The 11101-nt window shown below is 40.1% G+C and overlaps 1 protein-coding gene across 1 annotated transcript; it reads left to right on the top strand.

Moving 5' to 3' along the window:
• Positions 1-8861: 8861 nt before the first annotated feature.
• On the top strand, positions 8862-10340 carry LOC141629449 (uncharacterized). The gene has a single exon (XM_074442451.1). It carries the CDS (start codon positions 8862-8864, stop codon positions 10338-10340), a length of 1479 nt encoding a protein of 492 aa, XP_074298552.1.
• Positions 10341-11101: the final 761 nt, after the last annotated feature.

The raw sequence follows: 11101 nt of genomic DNA, 5'->3' as shown, positions 1-11101 counted from the left end.
CTCAAGACTGCTCACAAGCTGGGTATTAAGGAAGCTGATTTGGTCCCAACAAATCAAGGAGTACGCGCCTACGACGACACTCGTCGCAAGGTCGCGGGGCTCATCAATCTGACTGTCGCAACCGGACCACTGGAAAGGCAAAACAGTTTTCAGGTGGTCGACATTGATGCCTCCTTCAATATGCTCCTAGGACGTCCTTGGATTCAGGCCGTCAAGGCAGTTACCTCAACTCTCCACCAGAAGATCAGGGTCCCCTTCAACGGGAAAACGATCACAATTTCTGCTTCCCCGATCAAAGCTGTCATGAGGAAGGGAATAACCTCCCAGACCATTGAGGAAGATGATAATGAAATGTGGGGATTCCAAGCTGTGAATGCCATAACTGATGAATCAAGACCCTTTGATTGTGACCCGTTCGCCAACCTCACGGTCAACCGCATCATGATGCGTCAGGGGTACTTCCCGGGCTTGCCCCTCAATCCACTGAAGAGCACCTTACCTCCCTTGAAATAGGCTAAGGTCCCCAACATTCCCTTCAGGCTGGGATATTAACCTACCGATGAAGATATCCAGGAGATGAACCTCCTAGCTCAAAAACGCAAGAAGCACGGAGTTATCCTCCGTCCCTATCATCTAACCCTCAACGGATACTTTGTCCCCGGGGGATAATCAGAGCTCTACCATGGCTTTCCGGAGCCGATCTATGACTCTGTAGCCAAGGCCAGGTACCCGGGTGTGGAAGTCTTCCAGGATTGCTACTTCATCCTCGACAACACCAAAGCTGCATCAACTGAGTCTAAGCCATCGTCATGCCTCGATGGACAAGTTGTCACCCTCCTCTTTGGAGAGGATAACATCAAGAACCTCGACTATAAGGACATTATCAACATCGCCCTGAAGGACAATCAATTTGAACCAACTGCTTTGATCTCCGACACTGACCCGGAGAAAGCCGCACAAGGCTGGAGAAAAATCGTCAAGTGGACCGATCGCCGAGGCCGCATTCTCAAGATCACAACTGGAGAAGGCCCTATGTTCAAAGAAGGAAGTGGAGAAGAATCTGAATCTAAGTCTGAGTCGGAGTCAGAGTCTGTCATAGCTCCTAACACTCCTGATGTCCCAGTCAAGTCCCTTTCCCGCTATTTTATCGCAAGGTTGTGGCTGATTCAGAGGCTGAGTCTACTAGGGTCACCCCCACTCCCATGAAAGGTGACAACCTGGAGCCTATTCCAGGGGCCACCTCCTCTGATGTGTCGCCTCTGACTGACCATGAGAAGTTTGTCCTCGCCGAGCTTTTCGCTCGTGTCAACTTAATGAACGTTAAGTTTGCTTATGACTCGTCTCAATTTAACTGCAATGCAATTCTGAATGACTATGAGGAATTTGACTTGAGTGACTACCCACCTCACCTAGCCAAAGAACTTGACAAACGGGAAACCAGAACCCCCATCATTGAGGAGACCGAACCTATTAACGTAGGGACCAACAACGCACCTCAAGAACTTAGGATAGGGACAACCCTGGACCCCTCGGAAAGACAACAGTTCATTGACCTCCTCCACGAATACAAAGACATATTTGTCTGGTCCTACAGAGACATGCCTGGGATTGACAGGGAAATTGCAGAGCACCGGATACCCATTAAGCCCGGAGCTAAACCTGTGAAGCAGAAGTTACGCCGGATGCGTCCTGAATGGGCCCTAAAAATCAAGGAAGAAGTGGATAAACAATTCAAGGCTGGTTTCATCAAAGTGTCTGAATACTCTGAATGGGTGGCCAATATTGTTCCTATACCGAAGAAAGACGAGAGAATTCGGGTTTGCGTCAACTTCAGGGATCTGAACAAGGCGAGTCCAAAGGACGACTTCTCTTTGCCACATGTTGACATTCTGGTAGACAACACTGCTGAAGATGCTCTCCTATCATTCATGGACGGGTATGTCAGATACAACCAGATTAAAATAGCTGAGGAAGACATGCACAAGACTGCTTTCACTACACAGGGGGGTACATATTGCTACACAGTCATGCCTTTCGGTCTCATCAATGCTGGGGCTACCTATCAGAGAACCGCTACCACTCTCCTACATGATATGATGCACAAGGAGGTAGAGGTGTATGTCGATGACATGATTGTCAAGTCAAGAGAACGGGACGGCCACATTAGCGCCCTTCGAAAATTCTTCGCTCGTCTGCGGAAATATAACATGAGACTAAATCCTCAGAAGTGTGCATTTGGGGTCACCTCCGGAAAACTCTTGGGACATGTCGTCAACAAAAGAGGCATTGTGATTGATCCAACCAAAATCAAAGCCCTTCAACAAATGCCACGGCCTAGGAACGAGAAGGAGATTCGGGGATTTCTCGGTTAGGTCCAATACATCAGCCGCTTCATTGCCAAGCTCACCATGATTTGTGAACCAATATTCAAGAAGCTTCGCGCCTCCGATCACACCGATTGGGACGATGACTGCCAATAAGCCTTCGACAGGATAAAGGAAATCTTATCCAAACCTCCTGTCCTCATGCCACCTCAACCGGGGACTCCTTTATCCATATACCTGACTGTTACCGACACAGCCATGGGAGCAATGCTAGCACAAACAATCGACGGCGAGGAACGTGCCATCTACTACATCATCAAAAAGTTCATCGAATACGAGACAAGGTACACCCAACTGGAAAAGACATGCCTTGCCCTAGTATGGTCAACAAAGAAGCTGCAGCATTATATGTTCAGCTACACGGTCCACATCTACTCCAAGATAGACCCGGTCAAATACTTCTTCGACAAACCCGTACTAAATGGAAGGCTGTCTAGGTGGACGCTCATGCTGTCCGAGTTCGATCTCAAGTTTTTACCCCTCAAGTTTATCAAGGGAAGAGCAGTCGCCGATTTCCTGGCAGAGAATCCCGTCAACGAGGATCTAACGACTGACACCTGGTCACTTCCTGACGAAGACATCCTTTGTGCCGATTCCGACGCATGGGACCTATACTTCGATGGTGCATCTAATCTGAGAGGCTTTGGGGTAGGAATCCTCCTAATATCGCCAGAGGGAGAACATGTTCCGATCTCGGTCAAACTGGACTTCGCCGTCACCATCAATGCCGCTGAATATGAAGCATGTCTCATCGGCCTGCAAGCAGCCATCACACTTGGCATCAAGAGACTGAGAGTCCACGGCGATTCTGTTAAAATTCAATAATCTCATTAGTTTACATATTCATATATGAATTAATTCATTTAGTCATAAAATAAATACAAGATCTTATGCATGCAAACATAAAATAAAATAGAGAAGAAACCGTCACTTCTTACATTGAGGTTTCGGATTTTTGGGCACCAACAAGATCACCTTCTTGTTAGTTCTTCAGGTTTCTAACAATGGATGAACAAGGTTCAAATTAGAACCTCTCCCAAAAGCATATACCCAAGGAATACTCTTAATGACTAATATTATTATGAACTAGTAATGATATTAGTCTTACTTAAAATTTGACACAAAAATATTTTGTATTTGCTCTTGAATATTTTTCGGCCAAGAGAGGAGAGATTTGTAAGGTTTTTATTTCTCTATGTTTTTCACAAATTGTAGAGAGAAAAATTATTTTCTTACACTAGAAAATATAAGTTGAAGTAGTGAATAATGATAGAAAAACCATTGGCATTTCTAGCTTGAAAAACCGGTGGGGAGGGGGAGAAAAGGGCCAATGCATGAGCTTGTTTTTCTACCCAAAAAATAATAGGTATGCATGGCTAGATAATAGGTTTAATCATCATGTTTTCAATTAAAATAAAAACACAATATAAACCTTATACTCCCTCCTCTTTTCGGCACATATATAAAATGGGAGGTCCATTTTACTTTGTCATTTGTCAATTGTGAAATATGTGACATGTTGCTTGACATATGAAATTTTAATGTATTTTTAACATATTAAAAATCAACATACTCATAAAATATGTCATATACAAAATCGACTAGTAATTCGTAATTACTTGTACCAAAACGGTTTATCAAATTATAAATTGCAAGGTCTTATAGTTATAATAAATTGTTCATTAAATTTCAATTGTTTCGTAAACAATAATTTTATCTAAGTAATAAACAATTCGATTACTTAGACCGTGTCTAATTTAATCGAATTACAATAAGACACGTTAACTTTACTCACAAAATCATCCGTCAATTTTAAGCAATTTAATTAACTCGTATCGGCATACGATTAATCAATTAAGAGTATTTCCCTATAGGTATGACCTAAGGGGATCAACTGATCACCACCGTTGCATGACAGTAATGTCAAACTCTAGTCAGCCAATTATTACCTATATGTGTGGACCAGTTGACTGTAAAATATTACATCCCACATGTATTCTTAAAATGAGATTTAAACATGTGATCATTATGATCGACAGTTGTGATCGCATTATTATCGGAGGACACATATTCAAACAATCTCCCACTTGTCCTCGACAAGTGTGCGTCACGAATTCTCTTGTCCTATTACTATCTCCCACTCAATGCAAGGTGTCTTTCGGGTCGTACTTGCAAGTGATCATATCGAGAGTGGTTTCCTCGAGCTGGAGAATAACTGATTGACCGGAATTATTTACCATAGATACCTTCCGAGCGTGGCCACGCATTTCCAGTTCATTACTCCTCGAGTGGTCCTGAGATATTGTTATAACCCTGACAAGGGGTGGACAATTCCTATCGCACTATTCCCTTCGACTAGCCACAACCATCATAACCTAAAATATGCCCATTTGACCCTATTTACGAAGATTGTAGTAACATAAATCAAAGTTAATCTGAAACTGTGCCACCTTAGGCGAACAGTCTTTAGTCAAAAGAATTGACTCATTAGAATACTATAGTAGCTCTCGCCACGACTAGGCTATATAAATTTGCCAGAACTCTATAAGCGGTCATAAGGCCCGACAAAGTGTTCCTAACAGTCTGCCTAAGTGATCGACTAGTCATCTCATATGACTCTATGACACTTAAACTTGCCCTCAATCGCATCACACTCTAGTCACTTCGAGACGTCACCGCATATAAGTGACTATGGGCAAATACCATGTTAATCCGAGTTCACTTTAACGGGGTTCAATTGTCTTTACAACCCGTTTGGATGTAACAAAGTAAAAGGTGAGTTAATAATAACTCAAACGACAAATGTGGACATCACATTCGGGTAGTCAATACCATATTACCACCTTGTGATGTATATTGTAAGTGTGTAAACACTAGTTACTCGCAACATGTGTTTAACACACCATGTGTCCATGTGTTCAAACTCTTGAATTGCATTTTCCTTTATTTTCATGTTTGTCTTACATAGCATGAATCTCACCAAGTACATATCTAGTTTCCCAAACTAGGTTTAGGTTCTTTACTTTGAGAGAACTTTCTTGTTGTTTATCACATAACAAACGAATTATGGTGGACGACATAACTTACACTAGTCAAGTGTTCTTCCAACTCATAATGTACCAGGTATATGTTTTGTAGAATCTTGCAACAATTGTCAAGATGATTAGCCTAGTGCTTCTCATAAGTCCTAGTAAATTTGAAAATACTAGTTTTGAGTAACTTCTTACTATAACCAAGTATCTTTTCAAACTTCTTATTTCTCCTTTTAGCTTAAATAGCTTAGGATTTTTTTAAATCCTTACGCGTTTTTGAACTTCAATATGTGCAACTTCTTGTCACATGACAGAGTGTTCTATCAAACACTAGAATAGCTCATTAGTTCTCCTCGAGAATTCATGATGATTCTTCTATGGCTTACCAATGACTCATCATGCTCTTAAGCATATGATTCATTATAGGACATGTGCATGATTATTCTAATGGCGGAAACATTAGTAATCTTTAATCATGTGATCAACCATTCTTAAGTTCAATGAATGACCATGACTGCTTATGGTAATTCCATTTTCATCGATATGAATAACCTACGTTTCTCGTTGATTTGATGTGCATATCTCAATGCCTATCCAACATCCCATGATGTGATTGGATTCATCTTAGTCCATTTTCATCCAGAATTGAAAACTCAAATACTTCTTTGTGAAAGATAGTACTAGCTCGTCATTCTCAATGAGTTATAAATTTTACAAGATGATAGCTCCCACTAAATTTCATGTCTTCACATGATCATTTCAAACTCCCACTCAATTCCACATGTTTCGTATTTGACTACTCAATTGAAACATTTCGAGAATTGAAATTAAATTTGCTTTGCCAGGTTATTAAGATAAAATCGTATATGTTCCCAACATATCTTTTCAAAATGTAACAAATAACAGAGTTAGACCAAAAATCTACCTCTGGAATCCCCCTGAAATTTTGGGGCAAGTGCTTGCCTCAAATTGCTAACTTGGTTGGAAAATATGTTAAGATGGATATTGAGACACATGATAAGGTTCGTCTGAGTTTTGCTAGAGTGATGATTGAATTACCTATGGATCAAAAACTCACTGAGAAAGTCAAATTCTTAGATGAAAATGGGCATGTGGTATATGTTACCATAGAGTATGAATGGAGGCCTATTTTTTTGTACAAGCTGTACAGGGATTGGGCATGATGCTGCTCAGTGCAGGAAGCCTAGGAGGAGGAAAGTTAACACTCAAGGTCCTAAGGTTCCTGGTAAGCCTTCCCAGAAGAAAGTATGGAGGCCAGTGGCACAACCACCAATTCAGTCCAAGGAAGTGGTCACTCCTCCTACCTTACATCCTGATAATTTCCCTCCACTTTCTACCACTAGGCCTACTCCTGTCATTAAGTCAACTCCTGTCAAGCAAATCATTAGGCTTAATAGACAAGAGGGTATGGTGGGGGTGAGGTTGTCAGAAAATTTTAGCAACTACACATTTATGGATGCTCTAAATCGTAATGCTGTCCCACAAGAGCAGGCTGTTGAGAGTGGTAAAGACCCCCCAGATCCTAATATCAATGCATAGCTTAGGATTCTGGAATGTTAGGGGTCTAAATGACCTGAATATGCAGAGAGTGCTGAGATCATTCTTGCACAATAATGGGATAGGGCTTTTTGGTTTGCTTGAAACTAAACTGAAGCCTAGCATTTTGTTGAATATGAATACCTCTATATGTGATGGTTGGAGTGTCTCCACTAACTGCAGTTGGCATAAGGGGAGTAGAATTTGGGTTTTATGGAAGCCTAATCTTTTTTATATTCAGTTTTTATCTTATAGTGCTCAACATATTCATATGTTGGTTCATTCTAGAGTTGATGATAAGAATTTCCATCTTACTATGATTTATGCATTTAATGGATTGCATGAGAGAATTGAATTATGGAATACTCTCAAAGAAATTTTTGCTACTTGTTGTACACCTTGGCTTTGGCTTGGGGATTTCAACACTGTTTTGTCTCCTATTGAGAGGTTAGGAGGAAATACTATTGATGCTGAAATGGAGTATTTCCAAGACTGTGTGTCTATTTGTGGTATGGAGGATATCCCTGCCACTGGTGCTATGTTTACCTGGTCTAACAAACAGGAATCAAATGATAGGGTATACAGTAGGTTGGATAGGGCTATGGGAAATCAGGAGTGGCTAGATGGTTATGCCACTAGCCTTGCTCACTTTCACCCTGAGGGATTGTTTGATCATTGTCCATGCACCATTGTGGACAGGAATGCTGATATTGGAGGGAAAAAGACTTTCAAAAATTTCAATATGTGGGGGCTTGCTCCTAGCTTTAAAGACTCTGTTGCTATGGCTTGGGCTACTGTCTATAGAGGGACTAAAATGTTTTCAGTTGTCAAAAAACTCCAAGCTCTCAAGCCTATTCTGAAGAACATTAATAGGGAGTGTTTTTCTGATGTGGAGAATAATACATCTGTTGCTAGTCTGGCTTTGGAACATATCCAGAAGGCCTTAGTTGATAATCCTGGGGATGCTGATCTAATTCAGCAAGAAGCTGCTTTGGCTCATGAACTGAGAGATTTAGTATCTGCCAGGGACAGTTTTCTGATTCAAAAAGCTAAGGTGCAGTGGTCCTTAGAAGGTGATCTTAACACTTCTTATTTTCATCATGTCATTAAGAAAAGAATGATGCTCAAAAAAGTCTTTCAAATTGAGGATCAGGAAGGGAATTTGTGCACTGATGGGGATTCTATTCAGAAGGCTTTCTTAGAGTATTATCAAGGCTTACTTGGGTCTAATAATTCTACCAGTGAGGTTAATGTGAATGTAGTCAGGAAGGGTACTTGTTGTACTGTAGCTCATTGGGACATTTTAAATAAGCCTGTTACTAGTGAAGAGGTTAAGAATAGCATTTTTAGCATTCCTAAAAATAAGTCACCTGGTCCTGATGGCTATACAAGCCAATTTTTCAGGGATGCTTGGGATGTGATAGGGACTGATGTGAGTGCAGAAGTTATCAATTTTTTTGATACTGGGAAGTTATTGACTCAGCTGAATGCTACTATAATTACCTTAATTCCTAAACTGGACAGGCCTACCAGTGTCAAGCATTTCAGGCCAATTTCCTGCTGTAATGTTCTTTATATAAAGCCATCTCCAAAATTCTTTGCAATAGGCTGGCTCTGGTTTTACCTGATATAATAAGTAAAAATCAGGGAGCTTTTGTCAAAGGCAGGAGCATTCTAGAATATATATTGATTTGCCAGGACTTAGTTAGGCTTTACCATAGGGGAAATGCCTCTCCAAGATGCATGTTTAAGCTAGATTTACAAAAAGCTTATGATTCTATTGAGTGGGCTTTTGTAGATCAAATGCTAGGTGCTCTTATGTTCCCTGAGAAGTTCAGACAGATGATTATGACTTGTGTAACTACTTCTTCTTTTACTCTTAATCTCAATGGGGGCACAGTTTGGTTATTTCAAAGGTAGAAGGGGCCTTAGACAAGGTGACCCTATCTCACCACTTCTTTTCTGCCTTTGTATGGAATATTTGTCAAGGATTATAGAGTTTGCAACAAGGAAATGGTATTTCAGGTATCACCCTCTTTGTAAGAGTCTGAAACTTACTCACTTGCTCTTTGCTGATGATCTCCTAATGTTTAGTAAGGGGGATGTGCAGTCCATTATGCTTATACTCAGAGTTCTGGCTACATTTTCTGCTGCATCAGGACTTACAGTTAATGCTTCTAAATCTGAGGTAGTGTTTTGTGGAGTCACTGATAGTTTGAAGACTGACATTATCCAGATTTCTGGTTACCAGGAAGGGAAGCTTCCTTTTAAATACTTGGGTATACCTATCCAACCTGGTAGATTGAATAAGGCTGATTGTAATGTGTTAATTGAGAAGATTGTTTCTAAAGTCAGAGGGATTGGGGCAAGGAAGCTAAGCTATGCTGGTAGACTTGTGCTAATCAATTCTGTTTTCAATACCCTTCATAATTACTGGGCTTCTACTTTTCTGATTCCTAAGGGAGTCATCAAAAGAATAGAGGCAATTTGTAGGAACTTTCTGTGGTGTGGTGAGTCAGACTATAACAGAACTCCCTTGGTGTCTTGGCATGATGTTTGTTTCAGTATGAAGGAGGGTGGTCTGGGTATTCAGATTGCAGGGGTGTGGAATGTAGCAAGTGTGGGTAAGCTTGTTCATTGGTTGTATACAAAAGCAGATAGATTGTGGGTGCTTTGGATAGACCATGTCTATATGAAAGGGACAGATTGGGTGCATTATCAGCCTCCTCCTGATTCCAACTGGAATTGGAGGATTATTTGTAGAGTTAGAGGTATTCTTGAGGGTGGTTATCAAGGTAATACCTGGATAGCCTCTCCTGGTGGTTACACTGTCAGTGCAGGTTACCATTGGATGCAGGGTTCACACCCCCATGTCCTATGGTATAAGGATGTGTGGGATAATTGGTTACTACCCAAGCATTCTTTTATTGCTTGGTTGATTCAGAAAAAGGCTCTTAATACCAGAGGTAAACTTCACAGGATGGGTATATGTTTATCTGATAAATGTGTTCTCTGTGAAGTGGGAAAGGAAACGCATGACCATCTTTTTGCTGAGTGTGGTTATAGTGCTAGGGTCATTGCAGGTGTTGAGGAAAGGTTTCATATTTGCTTCACTGGGTCTACTCATTTCTACTCGAAACTAAGAAAGAAGACTTGCAGAATGGCAAGATTGGTTACGTTCTATATGATATGGAATGAGAGAAATATTTGCAGGCTAACTCTTCAGCTTAGCAGGCCTGAAACATTGGTGTCCAGAATCTCACAGCAAGTGCATAACAGACTGGTTTGCAAAATGTCTACTGTGGTGAAGGATAATGACTGTGATTGGCTAAGTAGATTACACATACGTTGTAGTTTTTGTACTTAGTCTTTATGATGGAAGTTGAAATTGGATGATATTGTAATATTTTTGTTATATGAAATACAAATGCTCACATGTTACCCAAAAAAAAAAACACAAAAAAAGAAACACAAAAAAATTTTTTTTTTTTTTTTATCATTTCTCGGCTGAAAAACGAAACAAAAAACAGAAACCCTATTTTTGTGTCTCGGCTAAAAAGATTAAAACAGCCGCATCCTTTGATCGAAAAAAACGAACAATTGTTTAAAGTTGCTATTAACAAGATTGGCATATTCAAATTTTAATCTAAATACATGTTCAAACTAGATTATTCAAATTTAACCTGTTAAAAGAATATCTAAATCATGATAAAACCGATTATCATATAATTGATTTGAACTTTTGTTAAATTAAGTTATATGCGAAAAAAAAAACAGCAAAAACAATTCATCAATCCGACAAAACCGATTTCCATTTACATCTCGATTTATTAAATCGAAACATCTACAAATTATCATATTATTATCTTAACTGATTAAAACAACAATATGAAAAATCAAAATGGAATTCAAAGCAACCGAAAAAACGAAAACATCTCGTCTGACTAGTCGAGGCAGTCGGTCGACCATGAGTACTGGTCGATCGACCACACCGTGAAACGAAATCAGCTACGGCTCAAAAAAAATTTACAGCCGAAACCCTAATTTTCGAGACCAATTTTTTTGTTTACATCCAATTTTATGAAAATCATCAAAATAAAATTCGTGGCCTTGGCTCTGATACCACTT

This window comes from Silene latifolia, chromosome Y (assembly GCF_048544455.1).
Source record: "Silene latifolia isolate original U9 population chromosome Y, ASM4854445v1, whole genome shotgun sequence".
Classification (NCBI taxonomy): domain Eukaryota; kingdom Viridiplantae; phylum Streptophyta; class Magnoliopsida; order Caryophyllales; family Caryophyllaceae; genus Silene; species Silene latifolia.
Note: the sequence above shows the minus strand (reverse complement) of the source record. Positions and strands in the feature narration are given on the sequence as shown.